General features: G+C 42.1%; 1 protein-coding gene across 10 annotated transcripts in view; it reads left to right on the top strand.

The window, feature by feature from the left end:
* LDB2 (LIM domain binding 2) overlaps window positions 1-22,947 on the top strand; it is a 383,871-nt gene that overhangs the window by 350,147 nt on the left and 10,777 nt on the right. For all 10 annotated transcript variants that reach the window (XM_056130359.1, XM_056130357.1, XM_056130358.1 and 7 more), the window contains exon 6: window positions 21,607-21,730. In XM_056130359.1, the coding sequence (XP_055986334.1) occupies window positions 21,607-21,730 (124 nt within the window). The remainder of the gene's footprint in view (window positions 1-21,606; window positions 21,731-22,947) is intronic.

Below are 22,947 nucleotides of genomic sequence, written 5' to 3'. Positions count from 1 at the left end.
TCTTCGTAAGAGTTCTTGGTCCATTGCAGAGCTTCAGAGAGGAATAAATGAATGAGTGAGTGATCAGTGGCTGGTCCCATCTTCAGAGCTGGCATTTTACATGCGAGGGAGCTAAATCTTGGAGGAAGAATTCAGTTCAAGGTGACCCACCCACTTCTGTTTGACTGACTCTGAAACCTTCCCTTTCCATGACTCTAGATGACCCCTCCAGACTGCCAACAAGCGGGTGAATCAGGCAGCAGACTTCAGAGTCGGGCGGTGGGGAGGGAGAGGACGTGAGGAAGGCGCCTTGGGAGAGCATTCTCATCTCCTGCTGAATGTTGGCTGCCGTGATTTATTTTTATATTTTTTTGCTTCTTGGACTTTTCTGGTTTCCTTCCAGCAGATATAAAAGGAAAGGGCTCTGCAGCAGGATTGGAAGCCTCTGGGCACACAGCAGGGATTTTTCATTTCACAGGTCAGACCTGATGCTCTGCAGTCCAGCTCACCAGCTCAGCCTTTATTCCTAACGCTTCCTGGAAGCTGGGAGCCTGCTGGACGCAGAGCAGAATTTGTTGTTTGGACTTTTGGTCCAGGTCCCTTGTAGTCATCATACCTTCCTCTCTGCTGCGTTAAGAAGAGAGACAAGAATCCCAGGGCACATGTCAAAGAAACGTGACATTCGGTGTGGCATTCTCAAAGACAGAGCAGAGACCCTCCTCCCACGCCCCCACCCCGCTGGGGTCAGCTCCGGGGGTGGACGTGCTCCCAACTATAACATGCTCTTAGGTTACCCAAATGTCTGATCAGCCCTCCACCTAAGCCCAGATGGTTACAGGACAAAGTGACGCATGTGGTCTAATCTAAATGGATCTTCCCACAAGGGCAGAATTACTTATTTCCCCAACCCTTAGAGCAAACTCTGTAAGAAATATGACTTCCGGTCCTAAACTCCAGACAGCTCAGTGGGTTGGGAGCTCCAGAAACCTGTGTCAATCAGGACCTGGATTTTAGTTCCCCTCTAGCACTGATCAGCTAAGATATATGGCACCTCAGGAAATCAGGAGCCACACACCTCGGAGAGTCTTTCATCAGCTCTTATGATCTGCACCCACATACACCAGGAGAGGGAAGTGTTTACTTGAGTTACATGCCAGCCCTGAACTTGTGCTCTTCTAAGAACTAACATCTCAGTAAAGGAGGGAAGAGGACTTCACTAGTTGATATGGATTTAAAGAGAACTTGTGTCTCCAGTATGTTCCACACATACACTGTGTTCTCCTACATTTGCTCGCCCCAGGACAGAGTCTGCCTGTATCTCAAACTTGATGCCAAAAGAAGTAGCTTAGAAAACAAATTGTTACTTAATGGAAACCCAGCTCTCTCTTACCTTTCCTTGTCAAACCCTCCTAGGGATTCCTTGCTTCAAGGGTCAGAAAAAAAAAAAAGAAAAACTGATGTTTCCAAGAGCCAGCTGATGTTTCCAGCCCAGCAAAAATAGAAGTCACCTGCCACTTTGAGAAGGACTGAGATTGGCATAAAATGCAACCTGTGCTTTGTCTGAATTATTTCTCCCTGTCACTAGTCTTCATATTCTGTTCAGCTCTGGGCTCTGGGATTGGTGAAACACACAGGAAACCAGACCCCATACCTTGAGTCGGCTGTGGAAGCATTTCTCATTTTTTGGCATATTTACTTTTGAGTTTATAATGGATGACCTAGAAACATTTCAGTTATTTGTAGGTATGTCGTTTTCCTTGTAAAGTTCATCAACATTTGTGGATTTTAAAAACTTTATTGGATGAATACTGGTCTGGAAGTGGGGCTGGGATAAAAAGAAAAAGGATAATATGCTCCTTGTGGGGTATTATATTCTGGTTTGAAAAAAATATTTATCTTCACATTTTGTTAACCGTTCATAAAATACAGAAGTTCATGCACAAAGAATTTGGTAAAAAGATGTTCAGTTGAATCATAGAAAATTTCCACTATTTGTTATCTACAATAAAAAAATAGCTGTTTAAATGTTTTTTAAAAAGTGTTCAACTGATTACTGTTTGGTAAATACTGATCTTCTTGTGAGTGTCAATACCTGAGCATTGTTCTACTTAGAGACACCTCCCCCCAGCCAAAATCTAGAGTGAGGGATAGTATCCCGGTAGACTCTGCCTCATGCATTGGACAATGGTGGGGAGAGGGTAGTCCAACAAGTGCTTATGACTTACCAACTTTGTATAGTTCTGATTTTCACACCAAATTGCCATTTAGCTTTTTTGGGGGGAATTCATTTTTTTTTAATTTTTATTAGTGAAACACCATGAGGTACAGTTGTGGACTTACAAGTTTTTGAGCTTGGATTTCAGTTATACAATGATCGAGTACCATCCCTCCACCAGTGCCCATTCTCCACCACCACTGATCCCAGTATCCCTCCCACCCACCCCCCATCCCACCCTGCCTCTGTGGCAGGGCATTCCCTTTTGTTCTCTCTCTCCTTTTGGGTGCTGTGGTTTGCAAAAGAGGCATTGAGTGGCAATTGTGTTCAGTATATAGTCTACTTTCAGCATGCATCTCCCATCCTGGGAGGATCCTCCCAACACCCTTTATTTGGTGTTCACTTCTCTATCTGAGCTGCCTTTTCCCCAAGCATGTGCGGCTGACCTCCAAGCCATGGAGCAAACCTACTAAACTTATCTCGGCTATTCTTGGGTATTAGTCTCCTATTTTGTTACTTTTTGTTCCCCAGATGAACGCAATCTTTCTATGTCTGTCCCTCTCTTTCTGACTCATTTCACTTACTTTCCATGTAATACCACTTGTATGTAAATTTCATGACTTCATCTTTTCTAACAGCTACATAGTACTCCATTATGTAGATGTACCCAAGTTTCTTTAACCAGTCATCTGTTTTCGGGCACTCAGGTTTTTTCCAGATTCTAGCTATTGTAAACAGTTCTGCAATGAGCAAACAAGTGCAGATATCACTTAGACTATACTTTTTGCCTCTCTGAGATATATTCCCAGGAGTAGTATTGCTGGGTCGAATGGGAGTTCAATTTCTAATTTTTTGAGAATCGTCCATACTGTTTTCCAAAAGGGATGAACCATTCAGCATTCACACCAGCAATGAAGGAAGGTCCCTTTCTCAACACATTCGCACCAACAATGGTTGCTTTTGTTCTTTTGGATGTAGACCAGTCTCTGTGGTGTGAAATGACATCTCATTTCACACCACAGTTGTTTTGATCTGCATCTCCCTGATGATTAATGATGTAGAGCATTTTCTCATGAGCCTTTTAGCCATTTGGATTTCTTCTTTGAGAAAGTTTCTGTTCATTTCATTGCCCCATTTTTGATGGGGTTGGATGTTTTCTTCTTGTGGAGTTCAACCAGTACTTTGTATATCCTTGATATCAACCCCTTGTCAGATGTGTATTGGGCAAGTATCCTTTCCCATTCTGTAGACTGTCTTTGTATTTTGGCCACTGTTTCTTTGGAGGTGCAGAAGCTTCTTAGTTTAAGATAGTCCCATTTGTCTATCTCTGTTTTCACTTGCTTGGCTAGTGGTGTGACATCTTTGATGATACTATTACCTTCAATGTCATGGAGGGTTTTTCCAACTTTGTCTTCAGAGTACCTTATGGATTCTGGTCTGATGTTGAGGTCTTTAATCCATTTTGATCTTATTTTTGTACATGGTGTTAGGCAGAGATCTGAGCCCATTTTTTTTGCATGGAGCTGTCCAATTTTGCCAGCACAATTTGTTAAAGAGGTTTTCCTTGCTCCACTTCACATTTCTTGTTCCCTTATCGAAGATTAGATAATTATATGTTTGGGGGGTGATGTCAATATATTCAACCCTGTTCATTGGTCTGCAGCACTGCCTTTGTTCCAGTACCATGCTGTTTTAATTATTACTGCTTTGTAGTAGAGTTTGAAATTAAGTAGGTTGATTCCTCCCATTTTCTTTTTCCCAAGAATTGCTTTAGCTATTTGTGGGGGATTATTGCTCCATGTGAATTTCAGGAGTGTTTGCTTTATTTCTTTGAGAAATGTGATGGGTATACTTATAGGGATCGCATTGACTTTGTACAATACTTTGAGAAGTATTGCCATCTTGACAATGTTAATTCTCCCGATCATGAGCAAGGAATATCTTTGCATTTCCTCGTGTCCTCTTTTATTTCCTGAAGTAGCGTTTTGTTGTTTGCTTTGTTCAAGTCCTTTACTTTCTTAGATAAGCTAATTCCTAGGTAATTGATTTTCTGGGGCACAATTGTGAATGGGATTGTTTTTTTTTCATGTAGCTTTCTTCTCTCTCACTGTTTGCATATAGAAAAGCCATGGACTTTTGGGTATTGATTTTATAGCCTGCAACTTTATTATTCAAGTGTATTGTTTCTAGGATTTTCCTGGTAGGGCTTTTAGGATTCTCTAAGTATAGTATCATATCATCTGCGAATAGTGAGAGCTTGATTTCTTCCTTTCCTACCTGGATGCCCTTGATATATTTTTCTTGCCTAATCGCTATTGCAAGTACTTCCAGTGCTATATTGAACAGCAGTGGAGAGAGTGGACATCCTTGTCTGATCCCTGATCTTAGGGGAAAGGCTCTCAGTTTTTCCCCATTGAGGATGATGTTTGCTGTAGGTTTGTGGTAGATGGCTTTAACTATATTGAGGAAAGTCCCCTCTATACCCATTTTGGTGAGGGTTTTCATCATAAAGGGGTGCTGGATCTTGTCAAATGCTTTCTCTGCATCTATTGATATGATCATATGCTGTTTATCTTTTCTTTTGTTGATATGATGGATTATGTTGATTGATTTCCAAATGTTAAACCATACTTGCTTCCCCGGGATGAATTCCATTTGGTCATGATGTATGATCTTTTTGATGAGTAGTTGAATTCTATTTGCTAGTATTTTGTTGAGAATCTTCGCATCCGTGTTCATCAGGGATATTGGCCTGTAGTTTTCTTTTCTTGTGGTGTCTTTGTTTCCTTTTGGTATTAGAGAGATATTGGCTTCATAGTTTAGGAGAGTTTCTGTTTCTTCAATTTCCTGAAAAGCTTGAGAAGAACTGGCAATAGTTTCTCTTTAAATCTTTGAAAAAATTCACTAGTGATTCCATCTGGACGTGGGCTTTTGTTTTTGAGAAGACTTTTGATTACAGTTTCAATTTCCCTGATGTTAATAGGTCTATTCAAGTACTCTAGATCTTCTTGATTCATCTTGGGAGATTATAGGAATCCAGGAATTTATCCATTTCTTCTAGGTTCTCTTGTTTTGTGGCATACAGACTTTCCAAGTAGTCTCTGATGATCTTTTGAATTTCTTTGGTTTCTGTTGTAATATCCCATTTCTCATTTCTGTTTCAGCTTATTAGGGTTCTCTCTCTTTCGTTGTGAGTGTTGCTAGTGGTTTATCTATCTTATTTATTTTCTCGAAGAACCAGCTCTTGGTTTCATTGATCTTTAGGATTGTTTTTGTGGTTTCCATGTTGTTGTTTTCTACTCTAAGTTTTATTATCTCTTTCCTTCTGCCTGATTTGGGATCCTTTTGTTGATCCTTTTCTAAGATCTAGAGCTAAGAAGTCAAGTTGTTTATGTGGGCCCTTTCTTCCTTCCTGAGAAATGCTTGCAGAGCCATAAATTTTTCCCTTAACATGGCTTTCACTGCATCCCATAGGTTCTGTTTGCTCGTGTCTTCATTCTCATTTGCATCCAGGTATCTTTTGATTTCATCCTTGACTTCCTTCCTGACTCACTCGTTGTTCAACATTGAGTTGTTTCATTTCCAGGTGTTTGATTTGGTTCTTCGTGTCTGTGTGTGATTCACCTCTATCCTCAGTGGATCGTGGTCTGAAAAGATGGTTGATACTATTTCTATCTTCCTGGTTCTGTTGAGGTATGTTTTGTGGCCTAGCACATGGTCTATTTTGAAAAATGTTCCGTGGGCACTGGAGAAGAATGTGTAAAAGAATTTGGAAGTGTAAAGCCCTGTATAGATCTATAAGTCCTTTCTCTTCTATTTCTTCTTTCAAAGCCAATATTTCCTTGCTGAGTTTTATTCTTGTTTATCTATCCAGAGGTGATAAGGCAATGTTTAAGTCTCCAGTTACTATTGTGTTGCTAGCATTGTCCTCCTTAAAATCTGTTAGCGGTTATTTTAAATATTTAGCTGTTCCCTCATTAGGTGCGTATACATTTAATAGTGTGATTTCTTCCTGTGGTACTTAACCCTTGATGAATAGAAAATAGCCTTCTCTGTCCCCTCTAATCTTTTTCAACCTGAAATTGATGTTGGTGGATACTAGTATGTCCAATCCAGCTTTTTTGAGGGAGCTGTTTGCTTGCAGGATTGTTTTCCATCCTTTAACTTTGAGTCTGTGTTTGCTCTGACTGTTCAGATGAGTTTCTTGTAGGCAAGCAGAATATTGGCTTCTGTCTATGAATACATTTTGCCACTCTGTGTCTCTTAATTGGTGAATTCAGACTGTTGACATTAAGAGAGATTATTGTTATGGGGTTTTGTGTCATCTTTCTGTAAGGGTGTGTTGTGGTTGTAGGGTTTGTCTTGTCTTATAGTAGCCCCTTTAGCTCTTTTCTTAGGTTTGGTTTTGAGTCTATTAAGTTCCTGAGCTGCTGTTTATCTAGAAAATAGTGTACTGTTCCTTTGAGTTTGAGTGAGAGTTTAGCCAAATAGAGTATTCAGGGGTTACTCCTGACTCTGCACTCAGGAATTACTCCTGGCTGTGCGTGGGGGACTATATGGAATGTTGAGAATTGAACCTGGGGTGGCTGCATGCAAGACAAACACCTTACCTGCTGTATTATTGCTCCAGCTAGCATTTATTTTTAATAAACTTATAAAGCTTAAGAAGGGTTAGAGGGATATGGGCACTGGGTTTCACCCTAAAGTAAAAAACCCTGGTATAGTTTTGTCTTCCTCAAAAACTTAGCAGCTAATAATCTCTGTTGACCAAAGCCTTTCCTAGTAGTATGAAGCCAATGACCACCAATTTTCCATGCTCTGGGTATATGTACCATATTATTTTCTTACTTTTGTCCCTTCCTTTTGTTGCTATCATCATTGTAGTGCTAGGACACAAACATTTGATTGAATGTGCTGGAGTTTGCACACACTTATTGTGTCATCAGGGATTTTACTGGGTGATGTGGAGCCACAGTGGGAATGAAAGTCAGGGACTCCTGTATGCAAAGCAGGCTCTTACCAAGGATCTTGGATGCTGACAAGAAACTGAGCTAAAGAAAAGAAACTGCTATTAAAAAGATGACTGATTAAAGAAACTTTGGTACATCTACACAATGGACTACTATGCAGCTATTAGGAAAGATAAAATCGTGAAATTTGTTTATAAGTGGAAGGACATGGAGAGTATCATGCTGAGTGAAATGAGTCAGAAAGAGAGGGACAGACATAGGACCTCTGCACTCATTTGTGGAGTACAAAATAACATAATATGAGACTAACACCCAAGGACAGTAAAGATAAGGGCCAGGAAGATTGCTCCACGGTTGGAAGCCTGCATCATGAGTTGGAGGAGAAGGCAGATGGGATAGAGAGGGGATCACTAAGTCAGTGATGGTTGGAGGGATCACTCAGGATGGGAGATACGTGCTGAAAGTAGATAAAGAACTAAATAGGATGGCCTCTCAGTATCTGTATTGCAAACCATAATGCCCCAAAGTAGTGAGACAGTAAGAATGAAATTGTCTGCCATAGAGGCAGGGGGTGGAGTGGGGTTGGCAGGAGGGATACTGGGGACATTGATGGTGGAAAATGTGCACTGGTGGAAGGATGGGTATTCGATCACTGTATGACTGAAACTCAATCATGAAAGCTTTGTAACTGTATCCTGCGGTGATTCAATAAGAGAGAGAGAGAGAGAGAGAGAGAATAAGGAAGGGGAAGGAACTTTCAAGGCTAGATAGGGTGAACCAATACTGTGAGTTTATGTCACTGGTTTACAAGAACATCTGTGAGTAAGTGCATCTGTCCAGAACAGACTCATGTTGTTGAAGGGTGTTTGTGAAGCTCCCCCAGAACAGAGGCCCTGTGAAGCTGTTTGAGGAGTATGAATGAATGTGATCATAGGTCTCAGCATTGTGTTTTCTTACGCGGGTCTAGCATGGGCTTTATCAAAGTTATGCTCCTAAAACATTCTTCCTTATCCCAGTATGTGAAAAGAGTCCCACAAATCCAGTTCTGAATGATAAAGGAAAAAGCAAAAATTGTGGGACCTGGGGCCCAGGGGGTAGGACTTGATTTCTAGTAAAACATTTCTCTCTCTCTCTCTCTCTCTCTCTCTCACACACACACACACACACACACACACATACACACACACACAACCACTATCAAGATTTGAGACCCCAAGTTTAATCCCCGAACCATATGCTGCTTGGATCATCCCCAGGACAGCCCTGGGTGCCTGCAGCACCCTTGACTCTGAGCAGCATTGTAGTGTCCAGCCCCAGACATTGAACTTTCTGACCTAAAGGCCCTGAGGACCTCAAGGGCATTTCTGGGAGAGTCCTGCCCGAAAGCATCAGAATATCCATGGCTTTTATTGTAGGTCTGAGGTCATTTCACCATCTCTAGGATATCAGAATTTGTCACATGCAAAATTTGGGAGCACCACCAAATTTCTTGCAGTTTGGAGTTTAAAACCTGGGTCATCTCACAAGTCACATGGACAGAGTCATCCTTACTACTCTGATCACGGGGGAGAGGAGAACTGTGTGCATGGATCACAGTTCCCAGCCAAGCCCCTCCAGCACCAGGGTGAGGATTATCTACCTTGAAACTTAACCCCAGAGCCCAGCTCTCTCTACCAAGGTTCTGCCGGAGTAATTAATAATACAGAGCCCCTGCATGCTGGATGATCTGAATTGTGTTGCTAATTATATTATTATGAATGTGGTTTAGAGTATTATTAATGCAGGAAATATCAAGTCTTAAAAGCTTCACTGACAGTGAGATTTTTGCTTCAGCACACAAGAGCTGACCTGTAAGCATTAAATACCCTCCTGCTTCAAGACATTAATCTGTGCTCTCTTTGAGTGCATTTAATTAAAAATTCTGATTTTCCAGTAATGGTTGTTTTGAGGTAATCCTCAAATAGAATTATATTCGGGATCCCCAGGATTTTGGAGAAACACTCATCTGCCCAGTGCATTATGGACAAGAATATAGTCAGAAACAGAGTTAAAATGAGGGAAGGACAATCAAGCATGGGATTTCTCTGTCACTTTGGGGGACCTATGCCTGAGAGCTCCTGCAGCAAGCCAACATACTCTCACACATGTGGTTTTGACTTGTCCCTCAGATCCAAAGCATAACTGCCGTTTTCCTGCTTTTGGAGCAATGCATGGCTTTCTAACTCAGATGCTATTACTAGCAGAGAATGCCATTCTCTATTCAAACACCCTTTCTTCTTTTTTTGACAATTTTCTCTTTTTTTTGAGAGTTTCACTGGTTTTTATTGATTGAGTTCCCATGAACCACAATACTGTTAATGATGGTTTCCTATTCACATAATTGCACGCTGCACCCCTCCCTCACCTCCCTCCCCCAAGGGGCTCCATGCCCTTCCCTTTCACACACAACCCCACCCACTCAATTTTCTGGATCTGTTCTCTGCTGTGTTGCCTCTGGCCCTGTGTTGCCACCTAGCTGTGTCTATTTAAGTACCACACATGAGAGAAATCATTCTGTATCTGTCCCTTTCCTTCTGACGGACTTCACTCAACATGATATCCTCAAACTCTATCCATGTTGTAGCAAATTGCATGATCTTATTCTTTTTCAGAGCTGCATTGTGCTTCGTTGTGTGTATATACCACAATTTCTCAATTTATTCATCCATAATTGGGCATTTGGGCTGTTTTCTTTTCTTATTAAAACCTCCTGACAATTGAGATTGGACTTGATTCCCACATCGTTACGACACAGATGTCAGAGGTCTCCCATATCATACACATGGAGAAGCCCCCTAATATTTGTAGATGACTCTTCTGTCATTAACTAGCATGCTTTATGGAATCTTGGACTCGTGGTTCTGAATCTTGGACCCCTGGTTCTAAAATCTGGGATAGTCCCAGGCAAATGGGAACAAGGGGCCTCTTGCACCCTGTATTTCTGCCTTAGACTCCATCTCCCTCTCAAAGAGTTCCTCACAAGAGACTCTGTCCCTCACAGAGAGAAGATTGACATCTCTGACTGCCTTCCTCCCCGCCGAGTGGTTGGTTTCCAAGGAATGTCATTCTGGCTCATGAAGGGAGCAGTTTTCCACAGTGAGGGACTGACTGTCTAGAAACAAACGTGACTCAAGACGTCATGCCAAGGGGTCAACAGACAGCTTCCAGCCTGATGCTAGTTGCCCTGAGGGAGAAAGGTCCCCAGCATTGTACGTGAAAAAGCAGAAGGGCTATTGTTGGATGCAGGGGTGTGGAGACAAAAACATATCCTGCTCTTTCAGGGGCGCAAGGGGGTGGTTTATCTAGTGTTCACCTCTCCAAATAATTTGTAGTTGAATTAAGAAGCTCTCCACGGACACACCAAAGAGTACTAGGCTTTGAGACTTTACTAATAAAGTTGAAAATATGCTAGTATTAATGAAGCTGGCACTAAAGAGTGGGAAATGAATGCCTGGAAGTTTGTCAGCTTATTAATCATTCCTTTGTAGGCGCTGTTTTTACTTTCCTTGCTGCAACATCTAACCACAGTTCGTTGGCGAAAGGCCAGGCTTGCTTTTGCATCGGCATATTACCATGTGCTGTGGTTCTTTGCTTCTTGCCCATTTATTAATACTTCAGACTTCCTACAATGCATTCTAAAAATAACATCCATTTGTGAGAAACACTGCATTTGTCCTTTAGCCATGGTTTAGAAACACGGAAGTGTCTGTGTGTCTCTGTGTGTATTTGTCTTTGTGTGTGTGGACTACACCTGGAGGAAATATTGTGATGCCTGAAATATTTAATTTGTTATGCTCCTACGACCTTATTTTTGGCATACTGAAATTGAAGGGAAAAATTAGAAGGGAAAGTAAGAAGAGAAGGATAAAAAGAAAGACTTATTTCTCCCAGCACCCTAGCTAGGCATAATCTCTGCTTATTTTTAGTGCACAAAATGAGCCTGCCAACCTAGAATGAACCCTCAGCAACAGCTTTTGATTAACACCTTTTATGCCTAATGAAAACTGTGTGGCACTCTGTATTCCGAAAGTATTCAGCTTCCCCATCAATTGCATCTACAAAGTGTCCGTGGAAATCCTATCTGTTAGCATATTTCTTTCTATGCAGCCTTGAAACGTGACATCCCTTTCAGGAGTTAGAATATTCTTCAACAAAATGATTCCAATAGTGAGGCTTTCTGAAAGCCTGGTTCTGCTTTAACGATGTCTGTCTGCCTAGCCAAGTTAGCACTCAAGTATGGAGGGCACCATGATGATGCCTCGAAACCCATGATTTATATTGGACCCACAAGAACTTGACCAAGACAAATCACATTCGAAAAGCCGTGTGAACCTAGGGGAGCTGCCAAGGACACAGGTGAAGAGTGATAGGGGATGCATTTCACGGTGGAAACCCAGAGCCCATGCGAGAGATAAGGTCTTATTGCTGCACAAATAGAAAAAGGGAACAGTTTGCCTATCAGATGGATCAGGTATTAAGATTTGATGCTCAACTCCTGAGTAATGTGCTGTTTGCCTTGTGAAGAAATGAAGAGAAGAGACTGTCATCCTGCAATTTCTCATGAGATGGGAGTGAGGGATGCTGGACAGGGAAACCGTTTCTTCCTAAACTGCTTGCAAATGGTACCCGGGGTTCTGGGAAGGCCTGGGGAAAGGGAGCAGCCCTGAGTGGCTCTCAGGAAGCATGCTTTTCAACTAGTCTCCATGCTGATTCGTGGGAGGAGGACAAGAAATGACCAAGGAGGAGGGAATGGAAAGAATGTGGACTTTGTGCTTTGAAGTTGCTTATTGAGCCCCTGCTCATTGCTCAGCACCCTTTCTGGATGCAGGGACAGTGGAAACTGTGCTCAAAGAAGCCTCCTTTGCTTTCTAGCAAAGGGTCTGGAGCCAAAGCACTTAGTGCTCTAAAAATTCTGGTGGTGGCCCCTGAAAATAATCAACCCCAATCGATAAGGCAGTTAGGAAGAGAAAATGAGCTAATTTAGGAAGGTGAGTCACATCAGCTGCTCAAAGTCTCATGTTGTTCATCTGTAAAATGAGATAAATGTTGACTAGAAGGATAGTAAGCTGGTAAGACTCTTGCCTTGCACACACCTGACCAGGGTTTGATTTCCAGCATCCTATATCCTCCCCTGAGCACTGCCAGGAGTAATTCTCAGTGCTGAGCCAGATGAAACCCAGAGCATTGCTGGGTGCGGCCCAAAAACAAATCAAATAATAATAATAATAATAATAATGAATGACATCTTTTTATGACATCTTATTATCTCATTCCTACTTTGGACAAACTTGCAGGCTATCGAATGTAGCCTGCCCACAGGGCAGAGTCTGGCAAACTCCCCGTGGCGTACCAAATATGCCAAATACCAGTAACAATGATGGGTCTCTTTCTCCTAAAGAGCCTTGAATATAATCTCAGGGCTAGGATGAAAGAGACGTTACTGGGGCCTGCTTGAGGCAATCGACGATTAACAGGATGATGAATGAATGAATGAATAATAATGAAAGAAACAATGTCTGAGCCAAGAGCTTTCACAAAGTTTAGATGAGGTAACAGAGCAATTAGTGGGGTGCCCTCTCTCCCCAAAGTAATCATGGCACTTCTAGGATTCTTTATTAGACTCTGGTGAAAAGCAAGGCATCAAGGAATACCCAGATTATCCTTAACTCAATTGTAGAAATAAGAAGGCAGAGAAGGAAAGAAATCAAAGGGAGAAGTAAGAGAGGACAGGAGGGAACAGCGGGGGCAGAGTCTCAGGTGCATCAGGTGTACAAGTGGTGTCAACCCACCACACACAATTCGTTGGTAATTAAGAGACTGTCTGTGGTTCTTAGGATTTAACCAGGGCCAGTTGCATACAAAGCAAATGCCTTAACCCCGTACTCTCTCTCTGGCCCACACACCAAGTTTTAACAGCCTGGTTTTGTTTGTCAGTTTAGAAATGTCAGACTTTCCCATTTGTTCCGATTCAGAGTAATGCTATTACCCATACATTGTGTGTGGGAATTTTTCAAAGAGTATAATTTAGTCCTTGTTGGGCCTATCAGAGTTTTCCTCTCCTCCTTTGGTCATTTGGAACCAGACTGCCAGTCTACCACAGCAGTGGAGAATTTGTAAAAAGTTCAAGCCACAAACATAGGAGTGTAGATTGAATTTCTGCTGGGTGTTTGGGCCTTTGGTTTATTCCCAGAAGTGGTACTGCTGGATTGTATGGAAGCTCAGTTTAAAGCTGGACCAGTTGGCATTTCCACCAACAATGAGGAAGAGTTCCTTTTCCCTCCACATCCATGCCAGATTTGGTTGTTCTTGTTCTTTTTGATGTGTGAACGTCTTTGTTCATTACATTATTCACAGTAACCAGAATCTGAAAACAACTTGAGAGCCCAAGAACAGATGACTGGTTAAAGAAACTGTGGTATATCTACACAATGGATTATTATGCAGCTGTTAGGAAAAATCATGATCATGATCATCCTGTTGTTTATCGATTGCCTCAAGCAGGCACCAGAAACATCTCCTTCGTCCTAGCTCTGAGATTTTAAAAAGTGCCATATTCAAGGTTCTTTCAGGGTTAGGAGAATGAGACCCATCATTGTTACTGGTATTTGGCATATTGGGTATGCCACAGGGAGTTTGCCAGACTCTTCCGTATGGGCAGGTTACATTCAGTAGCCTGCCAGGTTGTCCAAAGTAAGAATGAGATAATAAGATGTCGCGGGGCCGCAAATGTGGCAGTGCGCTTCTGGGAGCTGGGTTTTATAGTCTCTGGGTCTTGGCCGTTGATGGGATTACCTGGCGCTGGGGGACAGTTGGTGGGTGTGACCCCTGCCTACTGGAAGATGGAGGATCTGGTGGAGGATGCTCAGCCCCAATCCGAGCAGGCTTGGAGATCTCAGAACCCGGGACCTGCATGCCTGTGTTCCTCTGCCGGTTCCTTCATGTGTGTGGAGAGTGTCTCAGCATGGTTGTGGCTGGTTCTACACTCCTATCAAGTGTAAGAAAAATGAAGTTTTAAAATTTGCTTATAAATGGATGGACATGGAGAGTATAATTCTGAGTGAAATGAGTCAGAAGGAGAGGGATAGACATAGGATGATTGAACTCATTTGTGGGATATATTTTTTTAAAAAACGATAATATGAGGAGGCTAAGGACTTCAAGGACAGTAGAAACAAGGGCCAGGAGGATGGGTCCATGGTTGGAAGCCTGCCTCAAGTGCTGGGGGGGTATGGCAGCTGGGAAATGATCACTCTGGACAAGAACTGCATGCTGGAAATAGGTAAAGAGACACACAAGATAAGCTCTCAGTATCTGTATTGCAGACCATAATGACCAGAGGGAAAGAGAGAGAGAGAGAGAGAGAGAGAGAGAGAGAGAGAGAGAGAGCCTGCCAGAAAGACAGACTCGGAGAGTGGCTAGAGAGAAACTGGGGACATTCCTGTGGGAAATATACACATGTAGAAGATTGGGTGTTGGAACACTGTATGACTGAAATCTGACCATAAACTGCTTTGTAACTCTGTATCTCATGGTGATTCAATAAAAACATATTTTGGGGGCTGGAGCAATAGCACAGTGAGTAGGGCGTTTTCCTTGTACGTGGCCATCCCAGGTTCGATTTCCACCATCCCATATGGTTCCCCAAACACCGCCGGGGGTAATTCCTGAGTGCAGAGCCAGGAGTAACCCATGAGCATCATCAGGTGTGACCCAAAAAGAAAAGAAAAGAAAAGAAAACAATATATTTTTAAAAGGTCAAACCATCCATCCCATCCCCCATCCCCCGTATTTGAATTTTCTGCAGGATTTTTTTTTTTTTCAGAATCTACTGATCTTCACTTGGTCAATTCAAGAGTTTTACATTTAAAATTTCTTTCTTCAGATTTCCAGCCCAGGGAGGATGTCCTAGAATAAAATTTTAGTCCCCCAAAAATGCTTAGGAACTAGTGCACAGGGGTCTGACTCCTGCTTTATAGAACTGGAAGGGAGAATTGATGGGCAGTGTCTCAGAACAAGATAGGAAAATCACCCCAGCACTGTGGATGGGACACCCATAGCAAATGACATAACAGGGAAGGTAGGAATGTAAGTCCCCTGCATCAGAAGGAACAAGAACGAGCATCAGATGCCTTGATATCCTGGGCCTGATGGAAGGGGTCACACCCATGAGCTGCTCTGCTGGTGCTTCCAGAGTCAGTGGTTACATAAAGGCATCACTTCTGCAGCCTCAAAATTGAAATTTGGGAGTAAGGGGAGTGGTTCAAAAATACTGGCATGAATACTTCACATGCCGCAGTGCCAGGTTTCATCCCCAGGTACCATACTGTCCCTGAGCACTGGGCCAGAATAATCCCAGGACACTGCTGGGTGTGGCCCCACAGCAAAATACAATAGCAACAACACAATTGAAATGACAGTCGCAGAGTTGCAGAGTTGAGGGGTCCTTACATGGGTCTGTGTGCTCTGGAAGAAAGAAGACCCCTCCAAGAGCCTAGAGAAAGTGCTGTCTCCAGGGTTGGAGGAGATAATTTCCCAGAATAATCAATTTACAAAACAACTGGGAAAAGGTCAAGACTCCCCTTGTTGAACCGTCAGATTTTTTTAAGGGATGTTATGAATTTGACAGCCAATCGACCTTAATCTTATCAGGAAATAAATGTGAGCATGGTCTGATGGCTTCGAATTACATGGTCCTAAAGGAAACTGTTTCCTTCCATCTCTGTCTGTTGTCCTCTGAGGCCAAGTTACTCATTCTTGTATGTTCCTGGGTGGGATCATCTGTTTGCTTGGTTTTGTTTTCCTGTTTGATTTAATATACAATATTGTTACTTCAATAGAAGCTTTCTGTGGTGTATTTGTTAATTAGAAGAAACTCTTCTATTATTAGATAAAAGTTTGTTTTATAATCACTAAAAATCCTCTGATATCCTTATAATTCACTTTTACCAAGAGGGATCCCTTTTTGGAAGAAAAAAAAAGAATGAAAGAACCCTGGTTTTTGAATCTGAATGTTTTGTATTTATCATTGAACCTCTAAAAATGAATTATTAGGGGAGACATTAGTTGTTAAAATGCTTGCATATGCAAGTGGCCTGATTACCCTCCCTTGGAAGTGCATTATGTCTTGTGATCTCCTAAGTCTCCAGGAGAGCAAGTGATTGACTTCCCAGAGTCACTAACCAATCACATCATACATTGATTTCCTGGCTTCTTGTGGTTAGTCATTGATATAACCTGTAGTATCATCAGAACAATTTCCATTTTTTGGGCACTGACCTTATTCAAACATTGCATTAAGGATCTACATAGCTGGGTTTGTTTTTGTTGTTTGTCTGCATGCCACAAGTGGGACCAGACCACATATGAAGCGTGCACTCTACTATAGAGACATTCTCCTCTCCCCTACCAAGTTGTTTTAACCCAACAGAAATCAGAATCACTGTAGTCAGAAACATAATTCAATAGGAAAGGTACTTGCCTTGCACACAGCCAACCCAGGTTCAATCCCAGCACCACATATGGTCCCCCAGTCCCCACCAGGAGTGATCCCTGAGTGCAGAGCCAAGAGTAAGCCCTGCCTGAGCACTGCTGGGCATGCCCCCCTTTTCTCCACCCCGCCCCCGCCCCCTGCAAGCGAATCCAAAAAGTGTCACTAGCCAAATTTTACAGGAAAGAATATCCAGAGAGGTTAAAGTCTGTCACTAAGAACACACTGCTAGTAAATAGTAGACTTGGGTGTGGGACGGTACAGAATGACATCAGTCTCCTTTCTGTAGATGACCACGTAGACATTTTCAGATGTGTGGCCAGACGTATTCTGCTGCAGCTATTCTACTCTGCAGTTACAACACAAAACCAACATTGAAGCTGCATGAAAGTGACCATATTGAACTCACAGTCTTAGCTTTCCAACCTCAGTTAAGCTGACTGGGGAAAATGGAAGGTCTTCTAGATAAGAGCAATATGAGCAAAAGCCCATGCCAATATTGACATGGAAACGCTGGGCAAACCCATATACAGATAGTAGGTAGTTCAATCTCAGGGGATGTCAGGCAGAAAAGAATCAATTAAAACATTGGCAATAGATAGGACCTTGGTCTGAGAGTTAGACCAATGCCAGCTGCAGGACATTAGCTCTTCTCAGAGGCCGGAATGTGTTCCTGGACTTAAGCAAAGATATGAACAAGGAGAATCGTATGAGCAAGTAGCTAAGAATTCTCCAGATGAAAGCAAAACCCATGTTGTCTGTGTTTGCTAGGCTCTTTGTTAATGTGAAAAGGCTGTAACTGAGTGAAAAATCTTCCTGCCTGGCCAGGACATGCCATAACTGGGTGTATACTTCTGTAAAGTCATCTGCATGGACAATGCAGCCTTTCTTTTAGTCTATGTACAATTCATCGCCCTATATCCGCAAGACAATATCTGATTTGTCTATAATTAGAAAATATCCAGGCATCCATTGTCTAATCATCCAGCCAGCCAGCCGCCTACTTTGTGTTCTGTCCATTCATCCATCCATCCATTAACTCTTTCATTACATTACTGTTTTCATTACATTTACATCAAAAGATGATACTGTGGCCAGTATCCCTGAAAATAACATCGAAAAGAGGGAAAACAAGCTCAGTTCAATGCTCTCAGTAAAGCTGGAAAGGGCTTTCCTTGTAACTTTGTCAGGAGAGCCAAAGATTTTCTTTAGGCTCTTCCTGACTCTGGCAAGAGATATATATTTAGGATTTTCAGAGTTGGTCTCAAGTCTTGCTGACTCTGCCCCTCCCACGATGCCCTTGGACTCCTCCTATTTTTCAGTGCCTCCTGAACCACAAGCCTTTGCGCAGGCTGCTGCAGTTATGAGAGATGTGGCAGGCATGCTGTCTGTGAAAAGATTCATTCCACTGGAAACTTTGTAGGAGACCCACTGTGCAGATAAAACTGTTCTTCAAAACCTAAGGACCTTTGTTTCTATATTTAGGTGTGTGTATCTGTGCACATGTGGTACACACATGCGTGTGTGTATGTGTGTGTGTGTGTGTGAGTGAGAGAGAGAGAGAGAGAGAGAGAGAGAGAGAGAGAGAGTGTGTGTGTGTAGAGGAGTTTTGCAGGGAACTCTTCACCTGTCATTCGTCCTCGGATGGGGATAGAAGAGATTTCCTAAGTCTCCTGGTGCAAAATGTATACAAATTTGAAAGACAGATTGTTCAGCCTTCACCAGATTCTCCAGGGGGCCTGAGATTTCAAGGAAAGCAGAAATCATGAGTCCAGAAAGACTTGACTGGAAACCGCAGGAACCCACCCCCCACCCCCAATCTTCTTCCTGATCTCATTTCATAATGCCTCAGGCCTTTGCGGTTGCCGAGATGCTCTGGCTGGCTGCTGGCAAAGGCAGACTCTTGTCTGAGTTAGTTCTGCCACCTACAGCATGCAGCCCCGCAAAGCCATGCAGCTCCAAGCAGAATCTACAAGGCTAGAATTTTGCATGCTTGAATAAGAGAGGGCTTCTGTTCTCACTAGGAACCTCTGTTAGGGGAGAAACGCAGCTCTCTCAGGATTCTTGATTAATATGCTGAGTTGCAAATGCCTATAGGGTGGGTTACAGTGAGGAGAAGATCTTTACACATGAAGGGGAAGAGAACACATCCTGAGGATGAGTACCTGAAGAAAGTTTTGTCCCAAGTCCAGAAAGGAAAGATACCCAAATGCAAGAAAATGATGAACTCGTGATCGTATTATCCTATTTTTTAGCATGCTCAATTCGGGTGGTCATTTCTAGGTCGAGAGAGATCACATTGACCATCAACTTGTAGTAGAAGGAAAAATACATGTTTCAGAGATGGGTGGTTTCCTAAGTTATCTGAAATGTAAACACAAGTTAGTTTGCTCAAGATGCTTCCGTCATTCTTTAAGGAGCTGAATTCTGAAAGCAGAAACTGTTCTCATCGTGACCCCTGCAAACAGGCAAAGTCTGGCACTAGAGGGCTGAAAATGCGTGTTGGTTTACAGTAATAGAAATGTGGTTTGCTTCCGATCTTTGCTGTGTTTACTAATGTATATTCATAATATCTGCTATTTGTTGAACTCATATGTCAGACATTTCATCTCAAATTCTCAACACCAGAGATATTGTATTACAGGTAAAACTGAGATTCAACATGATAAAGTGTCTCACCCAAGGCTACATGAAGTGAAAGAGGCAAAATCCAGACCTAATTCTCGGGGCTTCTAAGTTCACGGTTGTTTCAGTCCACCAATATGTTTTATCTGTTGTGAGTTCCCAAAGGAATTGGTTTGAACAATTTGTTTTTTAATTAAAAAAATACATATTCCCAGGTGACTACCTTTCCCTAGAGGCTTTCTTACTCGTCTCATTTAATAATAAATGCAAACATCATCTGACCCTATGTGAGTCTAGAGGTGGTTCTTCTTTGCTGAAAAATCCATCCCTATCTCTGTGGAGAAGTTGGTGGAATCTCATGTTGATACATTAGGCAAGCAGCCATATTTGGCGAAAGCTTGAGGTTGTATGCAGTTTGCTTGAACTTAACATGAGGAATTCCGAAAGAGCAAAGCAAGCAGAGTCGTCACTGTGTTGGCGTACAGTCAGGCAGGCCTCTCTTGCACTCCAGCTTTTCCTTGTTAATCTTGTAGGATTCAAAAAGGACTCCAAGGTCAGCAAAAGAGCTGAGAGTGAAGCTGCGCCTTACCTGGTGCAGTTCTTGTTACTTCACAGCCCAATTTACTAGTATTGAGTCACCTGCCCCTCTCTCTCGGATTATACTCATGCTATTCAGGCATTGAGCTCTCTTAATCCAGAGGATAGAAATGGAAGGAAATTAGCATTAGCCACTAAATGAGGGCAGTGATTTTTCTAGAAGAAGGTAACCCTATTCTTTAACTTGAAGTTGAACATAGAGGATGGGCATGGCAAAGTGGAATAAGGGGAAGAGAATGGAATTGAGCTAGAAAGGCCTAGAATTTTGTTCATATCGTAATCTCCAGATTTACCTATTCTCAAGTCTGACATGTGAGGCAGTAGGACTCACACTTTAATATTTATCAGAAAAAACATGGGAGTGTGTCTTGTTTAAAAATGCAGGTTCCGGGCCCAATCCCAGGCCCAGTGGAATTGAAAGTTCAGTGTTCAATAATAAGCATTTTGTTCTGGTGGAAGTATTTCTTGGACCATTCTTTGAGGAACGTTGACCAGAATCAGCATTCTGCTCTAAGCGCCCCTCCTTAAATATGTCTATTCATTTAAGCCAAACCTGCGAACACCGTGTCTTGGCATTTAAAATTCTGGGTCAAGTGGAAAAGACAGAACTGGAAAACAGCTTTTGAAGGGGAATGGATGAATTAGTACATAGAGCAGCAAGAACCAGGCTCCCTGGGGCAACTTTAGAGAAATAATCGACTCAGTCTTCATGAGGAGAGTGTACGCACCCTTGGACCAAGGTACAGCAGAAATGACTTTAAGGAGGAGTAGGGATTAGCCAACGTTGGCCTCTGTGCTTGCAAAAGCAATGGCTCTATCATTTCAAGTTGGGGATCTTTGTCCCCGTGGTTACTTCAATGCAGTCCTATTCTGATTCACTTCCTACTAGAAGGAATTCAGAACAGTTCAAAGCAATACGATGTGGATTTTCCTTCTTGCTTCATTCATTAATCTTAGTTGTCCAATGTCATAGACCAAAGTAAAGCTGAAAAAAATCTAACCAAAGGAGGGGACACGGCTTATGTGTAGAAGCACAGCCAGTGCTCTCACAATGAAGAAATGTCAGCCTGGGTTATTGACATCCCCATCATGTATAAAATACAAATGAGGACATGAATAAAACTAAAATTGTGTTCATCACAGACCTTTATAAGAATTAGAATTTTTAAAAAAAATTACCTGTAGCTGCCACTTTGTTCTCCAAGGCTTAAAAGATGGCTTTCTCTGCCACATCATCTACATAAACTAGAATTGTAAGTCACAGTGTGTGGTTATACAAACAGGTACAAGAGCAAGAATAGAAACAGAGTGGAAATCAGAGCATGCTGAGCTCCGTGGAAGAAAGCTTTTCCCTTTTACTAGAAAGTACCATTTGGCTTCACAATAGATAGAGCTACATATATCTACCCAATGTCTGTACAGAACAGCGCATGCACACGTGTGTGTGTTTGAGTGTGTGTATGTGTGTGTACATCGTGTTCAGTTATAAAATGATATTGAAATCGATGGCAAATTAAGTGAGCATCAAGAAGTCTGGTTAATATTTCTTTTTCTCCGAACTTGTGTAGAGAAAATCAGACTGAGGGGAAAAAAGAAAAATACCATTTTAAGTATCTTAATTGATTTCTGCTGCTAACGTTATTTATTGCAAATCATCAAGTAGTGACACATCGATGTCTTTGAACTCCTTGCAGTTGTGTGTAATACTGGAGCCAATGCAGGAGCTGATGTCCAGACATAAAACCTACAACCTCAGTCCGAGAGATTGCCTGAAGACCTGCTTGTTTCAGAAGTGGCAGCGGATGGTGGCCCCACCAGGTACACGCACCACCTCCCCTCTCATTCCAGATGCAGTCTTTTGTGTTGACATTGTGGGGTGGGGGGGAGTATACCCACCACTGCTCAGGAGTTACTTCTGGCTCTGTACTCAGGTATCTATCCTGATGATGCTCAGGGTGCCAGGGTTCAAACCCATGTTGGCTACAGTAAGGGTAGTTTTCCCTACCTGCTGTAGTAATGCTTCATCATGAGCAGTTATGAGAGAGAGAGAGAGAGAGAAAGAGAGAGAGAGAGAGGAAGAGAGAAGTGTCTACCATAGAACATAGGGGGTGGGGTGGACAGCAAGAGGGAAATTGAGGACATTAGTGGTGAGAAATGTGCACTGGTGAAGGGATGGGTGTTGGAATGTTGTATGACTGAAACTTTTCAAGAAGAACTTTATAACTGTATAGCTCGTGGTAATTCAAAAAAGGAGAAAAGAAAGAACATAATCATAAATGTAGCATGTCAAGCAGCTTATGAAAATATTATGACCATGATTTTGGTCTCGATCTCGGAGAAGGCAAATGTAATTAGAAATCAGCCCCAGTCTTCTCCATTTCCCTGCTTAGGACCAGAAATTGCAGAAATGTCAAAGGACAGAGTTAGTGATATTAAAGCTATCGCTAGCAAAGTGAAATTACTACTAAGTGTGCCTTTTCCTGGTGATTGATCCACTAGATAAGATCCCCTAGCTTCCTCATAACCCATATTCATTTATTTTCTGTTTTTAATAGTTATATATTTTGTTACTGGGAAGTTGGGCCATACCCAACAGAGCTCAGAAGCTATTCCTGACTCTGTGCTCAGGAATGACCTCTGTCAGTGTTCAAGGGACCATATGTGGTATGAGAAATTAAACCAGGGTCAGCCACATACAAGGCAAACACCTTTTTCACTATGTTATTACTATAGTCCCTCATTGTTTTGGCTATTTTTAATTTTTAAAGACTGGACAAATTATGAAAAGCAGGGGAAGAAGTGGGACATAAGTAAAAAGGGAGAATGGAAGGGAAAAAATAAGAAAAGAAAGAGGTATTTAAAAACTGAGATTTGCTCTGTTTTTTAAGAAATATGGTATCAAAGGGAGATGCTGGTCATGAAGAGAATACATAAAAGATCCCATTTCCTTCACATCCCTAGAATGCAGTTTAGCTACTAGAGTCTCCTGCTGGGGCTCTTAAATTACTGCTCCAAGTCATCATTAATTGTCTTTC

The sequence above is a fragment of the Sorex fumeus genome, unplaced genomic scaffold (assembly GCF_029834395.1).
Source record: "Sorex fumeus unplaced genomic scaffold, SorFum_2.1 ptg000077l, whole genome shotgun sequence".
Classification (NCBI taxonomy): domain Eukaryota; kingdom Metazoa; phylum Chordata; class Mammalia; order Eulipotyphla; family Soricidae; genus Sorex; species Sorex fumeus.
Note: the sequence above shows the minus strand (reverse complement) of the source record. Positions and strands in the feature narration are given on the sequence as shown.